A 19629-nucleotide genomic window follows, 5' to 3' on the forward strand; every position below is an offset into this window, starting at 1 on the left:
TTACTGCCATTGGATTCGATGAACATGCCAAGGACCCGAATGGTGTCCACTCTGGGGATGGTACAGCCGCTTTTAGTGTGGACTTTGATGCTTATTTCAGACAACGGTTTCCATCCTCTAGGTTTGGGACCTCTCCTGACTGGCCTGTAGAGGAGGAGCTCAGACTTGCTCGGGGAGCATCTAAGCCCCATATTTTCCAGGTACATCTCTGTTTGATCTACAGCCTCCTGTAAGCCTAATTCAACAGCTCCCTCGCTTCCTCCGGTGCACCAGATTGTGATGTCATCAGCGTAGAGCGTATGATTGATCCCTTCTATGTTGGAGAGTCTTTGCGATAATTTCGTCATGGCGACGTTAAAAAGCAGTGGTGAGACTACCGCTCCTTGTGGCGTGCCTCTGGGGCCCAAACTGAAATCGTCGGACTTGAGGTCACCGATTTTGAGCGTGGCCTTGCGATCCCGTAGGAACGAGCTTATGTATCTGTGGAAGGCGTCTCCCAAATTGAGCTCTGAGATGGAGTTCAGAATGTGAGCATGGGATACAATATCAAAGGCTTTCTCTAGGTCTAAGCCTAGGATGCCTCTTATATCTCTTGTGGTGTTGTCAATGATTTGACATTTGATGAGTTTCATGACGTCTTGCGTTGACAGGGCCGGACGAAAGCAGATCATGTTGTACGGAAACAATCCTTGTTTCTCGATGTGCTTAGAAATTCGATTGTGTATGACATGTTCCGCTACTTTCCCCACGCAGGACGTGAGGGAAATGGGTCTGAGGTTTGAGAGACTCGGGGGTCTTCCAGGCTTTGGAATGAGGATGACCGAGGCCATTTTCCAGGACTCCGGGACAACCCCTCGTTCCCATATTCTATTAATCTCCTCTGTCAACCATTCTATAGAGCAGTCGTCCAGGTTTCGGAGGGCGCGGTTGGGGATGCCATCAGGACCAGGGGCAGACCTGCTATTTAGATGCTGGAGAGCTTCCCTTACCTCGCATGCCTTGAAGGGGCTATCTAGCTCGGGGCAAGATGAGCCTTTGTAGGGGGGATAGTCTTCGTCACTCGAGTTGCCCAGTGGCAGATACTTGCGAGCTAAACTGTCGAGTACGGTCTGCAATGTCTCTGATTGTGATGCCTGGTGTAGAACCTTCGCTATCACTTGTCTTTGGTTTGACTTGGTATTGGTATCATCCAGCAGATGCTTGAGTAGGTTCCATTTAGCTCCAACTCTCATCTGGCCATCCAGAATTGCAGACCTCATCCCATTGTTGTCTGCTCAAGGTTTGGCAGTGATCTTCTATAGTTCTGTTGAGATCCGCGATCTTTTTTCGGAGCCTTCGGTTGAGTTTCTGCCCTTTCCATCGTTTCAAAAGTGACGTCTTAGCTTCTAGAAGATGAGCGAGGCGGCTGTCCATCCTGTCCACCTCCAGTTCAGTCTGGATTTTCTTTGTCGCTGCGCTGATGTCCTCCTTTAACTGTTCAGCCCACTGCTCGAGGCTAAGTGCTGAGTCATGCGTTTGTGCTCGCTCTTCCCGAATCTTGCGAAAGTAATCCCAATCTGTAATAATGAACTCTTTGAGGTCCCCGCTTTTCACGTTGACGCAGGTGGCCAGGATGTTGTGATCACTGCCAAGGTCAACTTGGAGGTTGGACCAAGATGCCGATTCCACATTCCGTATGAAAAAGAGATCGGGTGTGGTACCCCTAGAGCAGGAGTTGCCGATCCTGGTCGGAAAAGCCGGATCTGTTATAAGCGTGAGGTGATTATTGACTGTAGTTTGCCATAGGTCAACGCCCTTGCGGTTAGCTTGTTGGTACCCCCATGCTTGATGCGGAGCGTTGAAGTCTCCGGCCACCAGGAGTGGAAATGTCGTGGCCTTGCTTGTAGCCCTGTTAATAATTGCCGCGAATCTTTGCCTGAGGTCTTTGGGTGTACTGTATATGTTAACTATAAAGATACTTGTCTTGAATAGTCCGCTGGGGATTATTTCAACAAGCGAGTGTTCAACCTTATTGGATTGCAGATTCAGATCGTGGGCTATGAACGCACATTTGTTCGAGACTAATGTGCTTATTCCCCTCTTCCCATCAGCATATTGGGTATGCGATCTATAGCCTGGAAGGGTGACCTTATCCGTGAGCGTTTCTTGTAATAAGATTACATGTGGCTTTTCCGAGTGGGTCCGAATGAATTGTTGGAGGACGTTCCTTTTACGATGGAATCCCCTACAGTTCTACTGCCAGATGTTAATTACTTTGTGGTGTGCCGCCATGGTGGGACGTAGTAGATAGCTTGTATTATAAAATGCTGCGGAGCGCAGCCGCTGCCGACCTTTCAGTGTCGGTGTCATTCACTTTTTCCAACGGTGTAACTGAAGCCATTGTAGAAACGTGGCGTTCCAGATTATCGCATCTGATTCCTAGTGCTTTGACCACCTCCGCAAGTTTGTCAATAACAATTTGGACTTTTTCGAGGGATTCATCAATTTTATCTATCGTTTTTTCCAATTTTCGAATGCTGGCGCTCTTGTCTGAGGCATGAACTGCCAGCGCCCTCTTTTTGGGTAAACCATTGGCAGTCGGTTCCACTACGGAGATCTCCATGGGCGTTTCTACTGCAGAGGCCTGACTGGGTTGAACTGACTCTCGCTTGCTGGCTTGCTTGCTGGCAGTCGGTTCCGCTACGGGGATCTCCATGGGCATTTCTACTTCAGGGGCCTGACTGGGTTGAACTGACTCTCGCTTGCTGGCTTTCTTTAGTTCTGCAATTTCTGCTTTGAGCTGCTCCATTGCGTATTTTAACGAAGCGTTTTCTCTTTCTAATTGTGCAATCCTGTCGTGCTCTGGCGATTGACCCCCCGTTACCTTTTTCGGTGATTCCTTGACCCGGTCAGCCCATGTGGTACCACGATGAGCAGGCTCCTCAATCTGAACTGCAGGCCCCCTGGAACGAGAGTGGCCTCTGGAGCGGGAGCGGGTCCCGGGGGCCTTGCGGCCTCTGGAAGACGAGCGTTCCGTCGAGCGACCCCTAGAAGGGACACGGTCCTGGTAGCCGTTATCCTCGCCGCCAGGGTCTCGGGATCGGCTCCTGGATCTGTGCGAGCTGCTGAGGGCCGGCTTGAGAGGCATTGGTGACCCAGTTGGTTGTTTGGATTGGTCACGGTTGCGCCGTTCTCTTCTCCGTTGTCTAACTACAAACGGAATTTGGAACCTTTGCTTGCAGGTTCAGGATGCCAGGATGCCAGAAAAAGCACACTAGACAGTACGTGAAATGTGCGACGGGCGTTATATACGAGATACCGCTGAGATGTAAGAAATGATACGTTGGACAAACGGGGAGATGTGTTAATGACCGGGCCCGGGTGCGTGAATTGTCTTTAATCAACAAAGTAACGCGCATTTACCAGCGCATTGCACTGTTTGCCTGGAAGGAAGATGCCAGCCACTACTGCGTCAGATAAAGATACTTCGCAGGAGTGGTGATACGTTTGCAAGAGAACTTTCGGAGGCATATCGCATAAAAGAGAGAGGCACGAGCTGTACTAGTGATACGTCTGTTTTTCTGTTTGAAAATGAGTTGCAACTGTTAAAAGCGTCACTGTAATCGCTCTAGCCAACATTGATGCACGCATGCGCATTTGTTCATTCTCCCTGCCCTGCTGTAAGAATAAAATCAGTTGAAGTTCAGCGCTCACTCTGTCGTTCCAAGTCTCCCAAGTCTTTATTTTCCTTTTTTGGCGCAACAATGTATTCAATAGAACCAGGCACGTACCCAGGATTTTTTTTCGGGGAGGGGGGGCCCACCACCTTCATCATCATCATCATCATCATCATCATCATCATCCTGTTTTATGTCCACTGCAGGACGAAGGCCTCTGCCTGCGATCTCCATTTACCCCTGTCCTGCACCAACCGATTCCAACTAGCGCCCGCGAATTTCCTAATTTCATCGCTCCACTTAGTGTTTTGTCGTCCTCGATTGCGTTTTCCTTCTCTTGGTACCCATTCTGTAACCCTAATGGTCCAACGGTTATCTAACCGGCGCACGTCATGACCTGCCTAGCTACATTTTGTCCTCTTGATGTCAATTAGAATATCGTCTATACCCGTTCGCACTCTGATCCAAACCGCTCTCTTTCTCTCTCTTAACGTTATGCCTAGCAATCTTCGTTCGATCGCTCTTTGCGTGGTCCTTAACTCATTCTCAAATCTCTGCCCCTTATGTCAGCACTGGCAAAATGCACTGATTGCACACCTTACTTTTCAATAATAATGATAAGCTTCCAGTCAGGAGCTGGCAATGTCTGACGTATGCGATCCAACCTATTTTTATTCTTTTGTGAATTTCCTTCTCATGATCAGGGTTCCCTGTGATTAATTGACCTAGGTAAACGTACTCCTTCACAGTCTCTAGTGGCCGACTGGCGATCCTGATCTCTTGTTCCTTTGCCCGGCTATTTATCATTATCGTCATCTTCTGCATATTAATATTCAACCCCACTCTTACACTCTCTCTGTTAAGGTCTCCAATCATTTGTTGTAACTCGTCTGCATTGTTGTTGAATAGAACAATGTCATCGGCAAACTGAAGGTTGCTGAGATATTTGCCGTCGATCTTTACTCCTAAGCCTTCCCAGTTTAATAGCTTGACTTCTTCTAAGCACGCAGTCATTAGCTTTGGAGAAATTGTGTCTCCCTGTCTGACCCATTTCCCTATAGGTATCTCCCTGTTTTTCTTGTGTAGAATTAAGGTAGCTGTAGAACCTCTGTATATATTCCTACACGAAGGACGAGCCAGTAAGACGAGAAACTATTTACAGATTATATTTACAACAACGGTTGCAGCGCTGACTGGTTAGATTCACAGCGCGAGCCCAGTTCGTTCGTCCTCCTCTTTTCTGGAGTGATGGCGCCCACGCACCTCGTTCAAACAAACAAATACCAAACCCATGTAGCAATATTTTTCAAGCTTTTTACGTAAGCGTTCTGTAGTCCTTGATTACGTAGTGCCTCTAGACTGCTGGTATCTCTACTGAATCATATGCATTTTCGTAATCTATATCAGCCACATAGAGAGGCTTATTGTACTCTGCAGATTTCGCGATAACCTAATTGATGACATGGATGTGATCCATTGTAAGGTATTTCTTCCTGAAGCCAGCCTGTTCCCTTGGTTGACAAAATCCAGTGTTGCCCTTATTCTAGTGGACATTATTTTGGTAAATATCTTATATAATACTGGGAGCAAGCTAATGGTCCTATAATTTTTCAATTCTTTAACGTCTCTTTTTTTGTGGATTAGTATAATGTCTGCATTCTTCCAGTTTTCTGGGATCCTTGCAGTCGATATACACTTCGTATAAAGAGCCGCCAGTTTTCTAAGCAATATATCTGCTCCATGTTTGATTAAATGGACTGTTATTCCACCTTCTCCTCCCGCTCTTCATCGTTCCATGTCTTGCAGGGCCCTTCTGACTTCATCGCTAGTTATAGGAGAGTTTCCGTATCCTGTTCATTACTCTTTCTAAGTGAGGTATCGGGACTCCTCTGGGTACTGTATACAGGTCAGCTTAGAATTTTCCCGCTGCTTTTACTGTATCTTCAAGATTCCTTATTATATTATCCCTCTTATATTTTAGTGCATACATCATGGTTTGTCCTATGCCAGGTTTCTTTTTTACTGATGTCAGGCCGCGTTAATTTTTTTACGGCTTCTTCAGTCTTTCACATGTTATAGTTTCGAATATCAGTTATTTTCGCCTTGTGGATCAGTTTGACAGTTCCGCGAATTGCGTAACGCTCTGCGTCCGCCAGTCCCATACAAACGCGTAGAGCGCAGGACTCTGCGATTCTAGACGTACTGCGCTCACCGAGAAAGGTTAGAAAAACACCCACATAAGCACAGCAGAGAAGTGGCTACGTGAGGCGGTTCGACCGATAACTGTAGAAGCGTCATTCAAAGGAAGTAATTATTCTCCACTTCCGGCGGCGTTTTCTCTATTTCCTTTTTAAATAAAAAGATGTTGATCCATAAATATTCTCATAAACAACGGTTAACATTTTTATTTTTCGCTTTTGCTTGCAGTTTGGTTGTTGCGCGTTGGCTCTCTCCCTTAGTAGATCGCTTAATTTCTCAACTCCTTGCGATTTTTGTTTCCGGTTTCCAATTTTGCACGAAAAGTGCGATACAATTAAGGAAAAACAGACGAGGTAACTGGCGACAGTCATCTTGCTTATGGGTTTAAGGGTTATTGCAGGGTTTCATGATGGACGCTCTTTCACATCATTTTATTTCCCACCTTATCTAACCCATATCACGTGTATATGGTTCCGGGCATCGGCCAGTCGCGGCGAGCCGTAACTCAAGGAAATAATGCAGCAAAGGGAAAAGGTAAACGCAATTGGTGTTTTCTCCGGCCGCAACTCGTTCCATGAGAGTACATACCAGCTGAGTAACAGCCGCATCCCTCTCCTGGTCCCAGGATCACCCTAAACAAAGAAGGTTGAACTAACAAAAGCAACAGCTATGCGCGTGACGGTTGAATAGATGGTGACAACTGAGCGCATCTCGAGTTAATCGCGCGGATGCGGAATCCATGAGAAAACTGTCCTTCACATTACAAGAGGTGCCGATAACTACCGCCGTCTAAAAGGAGTGAAAAAGGCAGCATAAGGCTGACCGATGAACAGCTGCCAAGTCTCAACATTAATCTGGCGGCGCTTTAGGAATGTGTGAGGAGTGGTGGCGTGGGTGGGGAGGGGGGGGGTATGCAACTTGATTTCGGGGGGGGGGGCCACCCCCCCCCCCGAAATCAAGTTGGCCCCGCCCCCCCCCCTGGGTACATGCCTGAATAGAACATTTCAGCCTTTTGCAACCTTGCGCGAACCTGCGGCCCAGTTACTCCTGACGCCCAGATGCAGATGTCATTTGCGTAAATTGACAGACAGGCCAAACTTACAGACAGGCCAAACAGGAAAACAGGACAAACGGCAGGACTGCGGCAGGAATTCCGCCAGCCCAAGCAAAGCGAGGTTGAACTAAACCGGGTTCAAAACGCCACCTTGTGGAACTCCACGGCTGGTGTAGTGGTCGGAAGTTTGACCATCCTCGGTGACAAGAAGGAAGCTCCTTCCAAAGAGGTAGCTCCGACTCCATCGAAAAGCGCGGCCTCCGATAGCAGCAGCCACGGGTGTGTCACGAATGGCTTCGTGATAAACATTATCACAAGCGCCCCTCACATCTAAAAATAGGGCTACAGAGGGGTTTGGATGATTTCTGTTGTCGAATCGAAGACACAAGATTAAGGACATTGTCGACCGACGAACGGCTTCGTCGAAAACCCTTCATCGCGTCTGGATAAACATTGTAATGTTCAAGAAACCACTCGAGGCACGTGAGGATCATCCTTTCCATCAATTTGCCAACTCAGCTGGCGAGAGCAACAGGTCGATATGATGTCAGTTCAAGGGGAAACTTTCCAGGCTTTAAGATTGGGACAAGACAGCTACGCTTCCACTAAGAAAAAAAACAGCACCGTCACTCCATGAGACGTTGAGATGACACAGCAGGATCACTCGTGCTTCATTTTCACGGTGGTGGATAGCAGCGTACGTGATGTTGTCGGGTCCGGGCGAAAAGAAACGCCTGCAAGTGGCTAGAGCAGCCTCCTGTTCTTCCATGGAGAAAGGTTCATCTGTTGCCGAAACTTGCTTGAAGACTACTTGGCAGAATTCAAGATCCTTTAGTAGCTCTCTGTCACCTGCAATTGCCTCACCAAACTTATCCCCAACATCCACTTCTCGACAACCTTGGTGCACAGCCAGAGTGGCTTAAAGGGGTGGCGTTGCTGAGGAGAAGAGCGAAGGTCTTGGAGAGTTCGCCATACGCGAGAGAGAACTTTTCGTGGGTCCAACGAGTTACGAAATGATTGCCGTCGTTCATTGTCTAATTTGTCCATGCGATGCCGTATTTTCTTCTGCGTGCACCTGGCCTCCCTAATGTCTTGAATCGACCTTGTGAATGTATATCTCCTCTCAGCGCATCGATGCGATGCTCGAAGCGTTTCTAATTCAATGACAAAGTCCATGCGATAAGCAGCGCTTTGCAGCATGCATCGCGCCTGCAATCGCATGGTCTATGCTACGTGCAATGCCGCCCTTGCATTCAGCGTTCACAAAGGCTTCAAATGCAGGCCAATCAATCGCTGGACAGACCATAGGAGAAGACATACTGCTTACACCTTTTATAGCAACGTAAGTAGGAATATGGTAACTTCCACGTGTTTTTAAGTCAGTAAACCAGTAGACGCTCTAAGTAGGGCGTCGTGGCACCAGAGCAAGATCTGGGCAGCTGCTGTACGACAACTCTTTCAAGAACGTTGGGTTGCCGTCGTTCAAAAGGCAGAGGTCATGGTTCGAAGCAAAATATACAAGAGTCCGGCATCTTAAATTTGTTCTTGTACTTCCTCAAATTGGGTGGTGAGCATGAAAATCTCCTGTGATTATCCAAGGACTGAAGGTCGTCATCAAAACATTTTCAAGCCTTTTTGCAGTCTAAACGACATGATGGGGAAATGTAGCTTGCGATAAGTGTGAAAGAGAGCCTGTTCTTCTTTATGCTAAGGCCCACATACTGGTTATCGTCATGGGGAGGCACGGCCTGGGCCACGTAGGTGAGCTCCTTGCGAACATAAACAAGGACCTTGCTGCTTTTGTCACACGTGGCGGAAACAAACGAATCGTATCCTGATATTCTGAGAATGTTTTCCACGTTTGCTTAACAGATGACTAGCACCGGAAACAACAAAAATTGGAAATAGGTGAAAAAATTAACAAAATTAACGAAAATTGGAAATACGTGATTTCAGACATCTCGCATTCCGCTGAAATAAGGCATTCTTGACTTCTTGAAAAGGTCGCTTCTGCAGAATTGGGCGAGCCATGTTTCTAATGCAAGCTCTCAGGCACAGGAGCGAGAGCATTCAGTACTTCTAAAGCGCATCGAGCAGTCGAAGCTTGTGCATTTCCCAAAAGCGTGCGAATCGCAGCCATTAGTGACGTCAGCAGTATAACCAGGGGCCGAATCTTATAACGGTTCGGTTGGGGAACCGTTCCTTTGGCCTCACCTGATTGGCCAAAATTTTGATTACGTCACAGGTCGTCAGAGGCAGCGCGGCGGTATCGCAATTTTCGAATACGTCACGCATCTGTCAATCATCTTCAAAGCGAACCGGTCGTAGGAACCGGCGAATGGGTAGTCCGCTTTGGGTTCCGTTGCTGTGGCTTGGCTGTTGGCTTGTGACCCTGGCGGCGCGCGCCGGTCGCGCGTCCCCGGAGACACGCGGGCGTCGCGCGCGCGTGCGTTGGTTGCTTCGGAAGCTATTACTTGCCTTCGTCATCTGCTTGGCGTTGCTCTTTCGGTGTCAGATGCGATACGCTTTCGAAGATGTGACGAATATTGAGTTGCACCGCCCTTGCTGGCTTTCTAAGTAGACCTTTTGCAGGCTACGCTATCAAATGGAGGAGACTCGGGTGCAAGCGTACGAGTGGCCATTCCACGCAGAGGGAGGAATATTGCGCGCTGGGGTTCATTGCGACCGGCCTGCAGCTCCCAGAGCTCAGTCGGACGCGAAGCATTCGTCGGAATTGCCTAGATCTCTGCTGCCGACATTGTCCACAAAGTTGCTCTCGCAATTACTGTGTTCGCCGGTTGAAGGGCTGGGTCAGCTTTCCCGTGACCTCAGCTTCAAAGTCAGTGCCAAGGAGATATTTGCATGGTGAGATCGAATTCCCTGTGCTATCGCCAGTGTGAATAGTTCGCAGATCGCCGTTCAGCAGTCAGAACGGTTTAACCTAGGCTGGTTCAGCGCTTCTTTCGTTCGTCTGATAAAACTATACAGACAGGACGGGAAGGTATTGTGGAGCTCTCTTATTTGGCTGCCCTTTTTTCTCTAGCTCGGGAGTGCCATACTTTGTTTCTCAATTTCACGGCACAGCGCGCACCGTCAGCACCACACTCTTCGATTTGACTTCGTGCAGGCAATGCAGGGCCCGTGTATCGTAATGTTCGATTTAAGTTCCATTGCTTCTATCACGCGACGCGCCGTGGGGCAGATCGCAGCGATAGCGGCAGCGCGGCGGCGAGCAAGTCATGTCTGAGCCGATGACGAAGGGCGAAAAAAGAAGGAAAATTGATATAGTCGGCTAGTAAAGGTGTCCCTAAGAACCAGTTGACGGCTTTGTCGCGCTAGCTACTTGAGAAGTGCTGGCAGTGCGTTCCTGTTGCATGCATCGTGCGAGCTCTTGGTAGCAGACGACATAGCGCTACGCTCTGCCAACTCATTTACACTTACGATACCACCTGTGGGCTGAGAATGAAAAAGAATGACATTAATAAATTACTTCTGCATTGCGTAAACGCCCGGCACCATAAGTTTATACTTCAAAACTTGGCGTATAATATTTAATTTATATTTTACATTTATTTAGCAAGCAGAAACATTCTGCAATTCCTCGATTAGCTCGTCATATAATGACGTACACTTCAGAGGTGGCACCCTCTCATCTATTGGTCGCGTACTCCCCTTCTTCCACCGCCGGCTTGGGAGTGGCACATCTAGTGACGTAAGCGGCGAAGTGAACGGTTCGTATTCCGAACCGTTATAAGATTCGGCCCCAGCTGTACATTCTGTTCAGGCAACTTGTCGGAAGCAGGAAGTACGTTCGATGAAGGCGCTGTTAGCCGCTCAAGCTCACAGGTGGGCGTGCATTTGGTTGTGCAGGCCAGGAAACGTCATAAGCACTTTTCTGGGCTTCACTCTAATTCATAACGTGAGGTCTGGTGTCGCGCAATGACTGCTGTTCCACAATTCGAGGTGATGACGCTAGTGGGCGAGGTTGGCGCTGTGGGGGCCTTTCGCGTATTTGGTGAAAGTCGGCGGTGGCGGCGGACGCGCCGTTTTTTCACAGAAAGGACTGTTTCCCGGTGTGTAGAGCCTTCCCTTACGTGCTCCTTTGGTATACTCCACTCAAACTTGATTCGGGGCGATTTCTCGACGTCGCTTCATGCGATCCTTTGCAATTTCTGCACATAAGTGCAGTTTCCTGGCAAAATTCCGTGGTGTTAGACTCAGCGCAGCGCGGACATATACTGCCGCGTTATTACAAACGCCTCTGGCATGACCCGACCGAAGGCGCTTGTGGCACGGCAGAGGTTTCGGAGTGAACGGTTTACGGTTTTACGGGGTGGCGAAAATGGCCCACCGTAACATTACATGGTATAGGCAGGTTGCGAACGTAGTTCCCGCGCCTACAAGGGCGCCCCTCGCGGCGGCGAGCGCGGAACCGGCAGGATAAGACCGGCCCGCTTGCGTTCGGAAAGCCTGTCTGCGCACTGTTTCGCGCGTAGCTGTTGCCTTTTCTGAGCAATGGCGAAGTGCAAGACGAGCTGTTGCATAGTGGGCTACAACAGCACGTACACCAAATCACGAGGAACAAAGTTTTACAGGTTTCCAAGCCGACCGTATGAAGCAGAATGGCGTCAACACTGGATAGCGCTCGTCCGATGGCATAAGCCCTTTTATATTCCGGTGTTATGACAAGCGCGTTAACGCCGAATTCTTTGCTTTTACAGCAATGATGGCAGCAACGGGACACCTGCAGTGCGTACCAGGATATACAGCAAACAAAGTAGTTTGTTCCCACACTGTACCGCAGTAAAGCAGTGGAACTCTTTCCAAATCCTCTCCCATTCAAAAAGCGCTACGGCTTGCTGAGAGGTTTGATGAGAGGTTGCAGCTGTTTGAGCTTGCATACACCCTTCTGCTCCCAGCATATCAACTAAGGGGCAGTTGAGACCATCAAAATTTTTGACGCCGTGGTTTATTGGAACCTCCTTTGCACGCACTGGAAAATCGCAACATAAAAGTATCCCACTTCCACTAAGTTGGGCGAAAATATTTTCCCAACGTAGTCTAACACAACTGGTAAGGTCCTCCCTTTTTTTGTGTTTGGGGAGAGCAACGTTAGAATACCTCGGGCAGGTCTTGCGAGTCATTCGTACACCCCACGTTCTTGGATGAGATGTTTTGGATTCGTATTTGCCGTCCTGTATGTACAGGGAAACTACCGCGGCGTCCTTGCACTTCCCTGCGATGCCAGCACGGCAATCGCAGCTTCCCGCTAGGATTTGTCTGCTTTCGCCGATCTTCAAGAATCAATGTCGCCTATAATTTCATGCGTCCACACCGTAGAAAACGAAGTAACTTACGCTGAGCTTCACGCATCTCGCTGGTGCGTTATTTTTCGTTTGCGGAATACACCTAGCAGTCACTTCCGATCAGCGCGAGTTTAACACTTCTCTAACGTCGTAGAAGTGCCCCACTTCAAATAGACGACTTCCTTTCTCTAAATTCTTTTCACGAAAAAAGCTGTGGAGATCTTCTAATTCCCAAAACCCCGTTAAAATTAATATCAGCACGCTGTTTCGCGTGCACCAAACACGCAGCGCGGGCTGCTGACGCCGTGAGTTTTCCTACCACATTCGCGCAACTATTCGTCAGATGGCGCTAGGGGTCGGAAAGACAGGGCGCCGCCTAGCGCTTGCAACGTGCCCATGGCGTTGTCCTTGAAGACTATCTTCCCACAACGCGAATTGCCAATTCGAGATAGCTCCATGAAGGTAGCACCAGGAGTGGCTGCCTTGACTAGGACAGGAAAGTCTTCATTTGGTATTGAAACATATACGTCGTAGATGACGCCTGTTGCTGTAGCCTTGTAGACAGGAATATGACAGCGCACTCTGATCCCGTTGAAATCGGTTACTGTACGCAAGATGTCAAAATTGGTTGAATGGAGGACATTTACGGCGAGTATATTCTTGTGAGTGTCAATTCTTATGTCGGTTATCTCATTTGGCACTAATCTTTCAAGGAAAGTCGATACAGCTTGCCTATTCAGGTGGCGCAAATTGCCCGAGGGAACCAGCGGCATGAAGAGTACGGCGGGGGCTCGAGAACGGCTCGTATCCTGTACAGTCGACGTACTTGAAGCCGAAGGTGTCCTGAAGCTCCTCCCCTTCGCCTTGCAGCTTCACAACGTTTGGCAGCCGTCTTCGGAGTCTTCTACGCTGGCCCAGTAGAGTTCCGTGCTCCCACTGGCAGCATCGTTCTGCTCACGGTTACGCTTCCGCGATGGCACCGCTGAACGCGAGGCCAGGCCTGGAGCAAGCCAGGCAGTGTGCACTTTCATCACTGCCGGCGGGGGACCGCTGTCCCGCAGATAAACGCCGGGAAAAGAAAAAATCATCAGGAGGCGGGAAAGCACCGGTCAACTAGAGACACACTTCCTCGTCGTTATTGTCAAAGTATGCAAATAGCTTAGGAGGACCCCATAAATGGATTGTGCACAATGGCAATACTTGGGAAGTGTGCTGTTGATGTCTATAAAGGTGTTTTACGAGGGCGGCGCAAACGATTGCCGACATGTTTTGGTTGATGGCATGATAGCTTGAAGACGACGATGTGACCTTGATCGAGTGACGACGAATGAGATGATGACGGTCCGAAGACGAAGGCAGCATGACGAAGATGGCATGACGACAACATAATGGTGTCCCGCGTGACGACGATGGCATAACAAGGGCGGCTCCCCTGCAATTGCTTATGCTCTCGTTTGTGCACTACGGCCTAAACAAAGTTGTGTTGAGTGGCCAGCAAGACGAAACTGCGCATATCGACTAGGTACGCGCAGCACCTTTGGTTAACGAACGCGTCCCGCAACCGTCAGCCACGGCCGCGGACGTGCGCTACGCAGCGCCACCAAAGATCAGAGCATCTAAACCTTCAAACGCCACAAATCTTTCCCCCTACAGCACGTGTGCCTCAAGGAGCTCGTTGGCATTCGGCGACAATTGCAACCTGCAATTCAATTGCGTGGGAGCACGAGTCTTCGCATCGGCGGAGGAAGTCCAGCCACAGAACACCACAGAAACGTGCGAAAAAGCCAAAGAAAGCTATTTTATTTACTATCACTGGGTAGATACGACCACGTGTTACCACCAGTGAACTTGGTCAGCTCATCAACCATAGTGGCCGCAGCCCCACTATATGGTTGACTACAAGGGCTAGGGCACCCCGCCTCCGGGCCCGGGTGCCCTCCCGCTACTTTTCGTCTCCGTCGCAACGGCCGATAAAACCGAGGCACTTAAAAGAAAGATTCCTATTGTTTGGGACGCAGGCTGACTCGTGACTTTGACCTCATCATGCTTCTTTTATCGGAGCGCATGCATGTAGGCTAGCAGCTGTGCGCCGGTCGCCATAGTAACCCGGATAGGTTTATTTCACTCACCCTTTTCGGTTTATACAGAATAAACCCGCCGTGGTTGCTCAGTGGCTATGGTGTTGGGCTGCTGAGCACGAGGTCGCGGGATCGAATCCCGGCCACGGCGGCCGCATTTCGATGGGGGCGAAAACACCCGTGTGCTTAGATTTAGATGCACGTTAAAGAACCCCAGGTGGTCAAAGTTTCCTGAGTCCTCCACTACGGCGTGCCTCATAATCAGAAAGTGGTTTTGGCACTTAAAACCCCAAATATTATTATTATACAGAATACCTGGGAAATATTCACCGTACTTTTTTTTATCGAGTGAAAGCGCAAACGCTCAACGTTGAGTATAGCTGAGTATAACCAAGGTTGAGCAGAGTAACTAGCTGGGCTTGTTGGTTGAACATAGTGACAGGCTACAGCACGGGAACCGACGAAGACAAAGGGGACACAAAGTACAAAGGCACAGCACTGTTCTTTGTGCGCCTCGTGTGCCTTCATCGGTTACCGGGTTGTAGCCTTCCACTATAGCCAAGGGTCTTGCTAAGGAGTCCATGGAAAGACTGTTTCTTTTTTTTTGTCATCGTGTTAGGTTGCCAGTGTCATCTCATTTGGGGCTGCGATTATTTCTTGTCGCAATATCGCGCCGCTGTGCCTATCGCACAGGAACTGGCTTCGTAGCAAGTGACTCTTAAAAATAGTGTTCATGATATGAGTTGGATTAATTTATTTTGCCTGATAGAGTTGGCGGAACCGGTACAGGCAATGACATGTCTCATGCAAAGTTTCTTTGTGAACGGGTCCACTGGAGTAAATTTCTGTACAATAATCAATATGAGTATGCATGCTATTGATGAAGGGCTTTAAACTAAGTTGTGATGTTGTGACCGAGGGAAGTTTTCACAGGGGTAGGTGCGTTATTGCCGCTTGTAACATGTCCTCATGGGTTTGAGGAAGGAGATGTTTCCTGGAAAACTGGCATGCGCGCATTGATCGCACAGCTGTCTGAAGGTATACGTGGTGAGCGTCGCTTACAGAGGCACCCCTGAAGGCAGCCTAGTGGTGGATATTCAAATTGGGGATGAGACGCGGCGCGACTCCCCGACAATTACAGCGAGGATGACAGAGGTACGGATCTGCCATTTTCCATTTGTGCGCGAAAAATAGTATTATTTGTGTAGTGACAGCGTCCGGAAAGGAAAGACACTCTATGACGGCGGACAGGTTTCCGATGTCGCTGCAATGTGGGAAGATCCATTCCGCACACGCGCGGAGTACTTGTCTCAGTCTAGCAAGACAGTGCACGGCTACGAATGCAATGTGTGGCTTGAAAAGCGCTGACTTGCCGGCATAATTTAGTCGCCGTAGTAAGCTTGCTGTGTACCCGCCCGTGCGACGAATCTACGCACCCGGAATAGTGACAGCAGCCGTGCATTTATTTCCGATAGAGACCGTATAGAATTGGCAACCCGAAAGATAAGCGACACTTTTCAAGCATTGGTAGCGTAAGCTTGCTAGTTTTACGAACGTATGTAGTCCAAAGGTGCGCAATGTTATGAATATGCACTTCACACAAGATTCAGTTCGCCGCTCGTTATGGCTGATTACCACCTGAAGTTATCGCCGGTGTAGGGCGCTCGGCGTGACGGATAAGAAAGTATTGTTACGGAAGGATAAAAGAAGAGAAAGGAAGAACAAGAATCGCGAGACGCTGGCTGCTGCGTGTTGTTGCTGGTCAGCCATCTTGACCACATTGAGTCTGCAAATACAGTCTGTCAATACTCCCAACATCCCCGTAATAATATTTTCGGGAAATGGATTGTTTGAAAACACAGCCACCGGCTTAAGAAAGGCCCGAAAAAGTACTCATTTTAAAGTTTCGGCACATGGTGCTAGGCCCGATCAGCTAGTGACGCGCACGGCTTACGAGAAGACGCAGAACGATGCTTTGCGCCTAGCTGAACGCATGCTTTTTTTCCTTGTAAGCACCCTGGGATTTGTCTATGCTGAACGATGTGCGATATTGCAAGGGGAATTCACAGCCTTATAGTTGGTCGCGAGACCCGTTTCCTGCAAGCTGTAAATAGCCGCCTCGACTCGCGCCGGGAGCAAGGCATTATGCTCTTGAGCACGAGGTTACGGGCTCGATACCGGCCGTGGCGGCCGTATTCTGATGGGGGCAGAACGCAAGAAATTAATCCGAAGTCCCACATACGGCGTGCCGCATAATCAGATCGTGGTTCTGACACGTGAAACTACTGAACTTAATTTAAGATATTTTAATGACCACCTCGTATGGATATCTTACAGGACGCAGTTTTCATTTTCGCATTCAGCGCCTTCTAAAGACTGGGATATCAACAACAGCTGGCGCGCAATGTATGTATAAATAAAAGTTTAAGATTATAAGCGATCCCGTGCTCCAACAAGCATCACATCACAGGTCTCTCAATTCCTGGATTTTGTGACAGCTGGCCGCGTGAATTGATCGGGTGCAGTTCATGGCAGTGTGCTTAAATCCTAAACAGGCATGAAACAAGAAAACTCGAACAATTAAACGAGAAGGCAACAAGAAGCATCGACTGCTTCATGGATAGCATGCAGTGTCTCTTCCCGCCAATTTTCGCGCGCATAACGAGTGGTACTGTGGGCTGCAAGCGCTCGCACTCGTCAATGGGGCGCGATACGGGACGTTGCCGATAGTAGCAGACTCAACACGCGCACCACTCTACTATAGAGCGCGTAAGGGAAACGATGCGGCATCAGTGCTTGCGAGCCGGCACAGAGGGGGACGGCGTCTCCGATTTGCCGCGCTGCGTACAGGCGGCGCTATGGTCGCGAATATCACCGGCTATGCAGATGAACTTGTTCCTCTGCCATCTGGTAACACATGCACGCACATGGGATATTCTCCAACTAGCGTTCTACGCATCTTAAATCTCGCGCTCCACACGACGTATGTCTTAAGCTGCACGTTTCTGAGAACCGCTTTTAGGCCATATTTCGTACAGATGAGTTCGCTGCGATATCGCGCCCCATACCTTCTCTGCGAGCGGCGAAGGTTTGTGGCTCACGCAACGAATCGCTGCACAAGCACGAATATCATTCCATGGCAAAAACATTGCACCCAACTCGTAATGGGCGTCGGGAAAAAGAAATCTAATGTGGTGTTCACCTACGCTGCATGAAAATCGTGCATTCCTTTGGAAACATTCAAGGTTCTTTCATCTCGTTACAAACATTTGCGAGCTTTACATTTTCCTTTTTTTTCTGATTATACCTTGAATTTTCCAACTACGTCTCTTCTAAAAAACACCCGAATGAGATGACCTGCTAGGTTTTGCTTTCGCTTCGTTCACGCTCACCTCGCTGATCTCTAAAACCTCGTATAATGCCTAATCGCTTTTGCAGGGTATCAACGCCTATACTTGGTACATCTCGGCAGACTACCAGCTCTTCCTTGCAGCTCTTCTTGTTTACCAGCTGGTTGGGTAAGGCTTATTCTGGTGGGGACGTTCGGTGGCACCAGAAAATCACCAATGAGCTCTTTTCTCAGTTTCGCTCTATCATACTGCGTTATTCACTCGGCATAATTTTTTTTGCAAGACTGCTAGAGGAACAGCTGTTCTGCCTAATCGCATAATTTTTTTCTCGTTTACTTGAAGCACCAATGAAAAGAATTTTGTAAAAAATTGTGCAAAAATTACGACTATATGATGTGCGTAGCTGTTAAGCTAGAATTTGTGGTTCAATGCCTCGTTTAATTTACTTCAGTGCACAAGGAACAACATATTCTGAATTACTTTGATACGAGCAGTCTATAATTTCGTTTGGAACAATTACGAACATGCCGAGAGGTAGCAGCCTCCTTGGTAAACACAGCTTGGGATGAGTTTCTTATTACGAGCCACTGATACGCACGGTACGTGTTGAAAGTGCGCCACGAAAGCTAATAGCATTAAATACTACTGACACACGAGCACTACAAAGACCTTTGAACTATAGCAAACGTTTACCGCAGAGATTTTAATGCGGTGTGACACATGACTAAGGAGTCTCTCCTTTTCGGCAAGGGTCCCTGGAGAAATGTAGGTATCCGAACTCCTATCGAAAGGGGTAACCTCGTGCGCAACTCCTCAACAACCGAAAACTTGACAAAATACAATGGTGCCATATTAATACTTTTCGTGCTAGAAAAAAAAAACAATTTTATACTGAGCGGACGGCGCGTTTTGTCCGGCAGTCAAACCATAGTGGCAGCGATACTCTCAGATCGTCTTAGCCATTATTTGCCCCAGTTACCAATCCCACTGTCGCGTGACCATTGACAGCTTGGTCAATCAGTAGCTCTGTCCACATGGAGTTTACACAAGACAGCGTGATTCGAGTCGTTTTAGTTTCGTCACGGTATGGGGGTCAATGGGAGGGAGGAGGGGAGAGGGAGCAACGTACAGCTTTGTGATGCAACGTTTGTTATCCGCTCAGACCAGCGTGCCCTAAAAACTTGCACACAGCTGCTAAACGGGAATGCCTATGCGCGCTCGCGCGACGCTTGTTCCGGTACCTGAAGGCAGAATCGTTTGACCAAAACGGTGTCCTCGCTCAGCTGTCGAGCCAATTGAGCCTTTGTAGCAAAACTGACTGCGTACCATTAGCGTCTAAGGAAGCATGTTTAGAAACGCGCAATGAACAGCACTTCTGCAATCTTGAACAAGTGAAATGCTATCGAAGCGGACCGCAATAATAATAATAATAATAATAATGTCTTTATTTATGTCCCATAAGAATACACCACACGGGAGACCCGCAGTAAAAGCTGTCATGAATGACAGCTTGACAGAGCCGTAGACCCCCCATACACGGGGCAGTTACATAACGACAAAAAAGGCATATAATACATGATCACATTTGAAATTACACATTCCGACCGTACAGTGTAACGTACACACATTGTGATGAAATAAGGCAAGATGGAAATACAAATTACAAGTTCACTCATATAATAAAACAACAAAACGACGGAGGAGTCACAAAAGAAACAACATAATTGCAGTTTCACTTATCCGCAAGAAATAACAGTAGTCCATATACAATGATGGTAAAGAGAAACAAAACAGATAAAATACACATTGTAAATTGAAAGTAGGGAAAACGGAACTATTCCCTCACCGCGTACACTGTTAGGGATAACGTGGTAAAGAAACACCTGGTTTGCTGAAACAAAAAGTTAAGAAAGTAATGGCCTAGAATTTGTTAAAGTGCTGTCGAAGTTCTTTAAATGTTATATCTTCAAGTTTAACGTGTTCATT

At 48.2% G+C, this 19629-nt stretch overlaps 1 protein-coding gene across 1 annotated transcript in view; it reads left to right on the forward strand.

Moving 5' to 3' along the window:
- LOC135914814 (O-acyltransferase like protein-like) overlaps positions 1–19629 on the forward strand; it is a 106582-nt gene that overhangs the window by 59003 nt on the left and 27950 nt on the right. Inside the window, exon 12 of the mRNA XM_065447742.2 lies at positions 17732–17811. Coding sequence (XP_065303814.2) covers positions 17732–17811 — 80 coding nt within the window. The remainder of the gene's footprint in view (positions 1–17731; positions 17812–19629) is intronic.

This window comes from Dermacentor albipictus, unplaced genomic scaffold, assembly GCF_038994185.2.
Source record: "Dermacentor albipictus isolate Rhodes 1998 colony unplaced genomic scaffold, USDA_Dalb.pri_finalv2 scaffold_25, whole genome shotgun sequence".
Taxonomy (NCBI): domain Eukaryota; kingdom Metazoa; phylum Arthropoda; class Arachnida; order Ixodida; family Ixodidae; genus Dermacentor; species Dermacentor albipictus.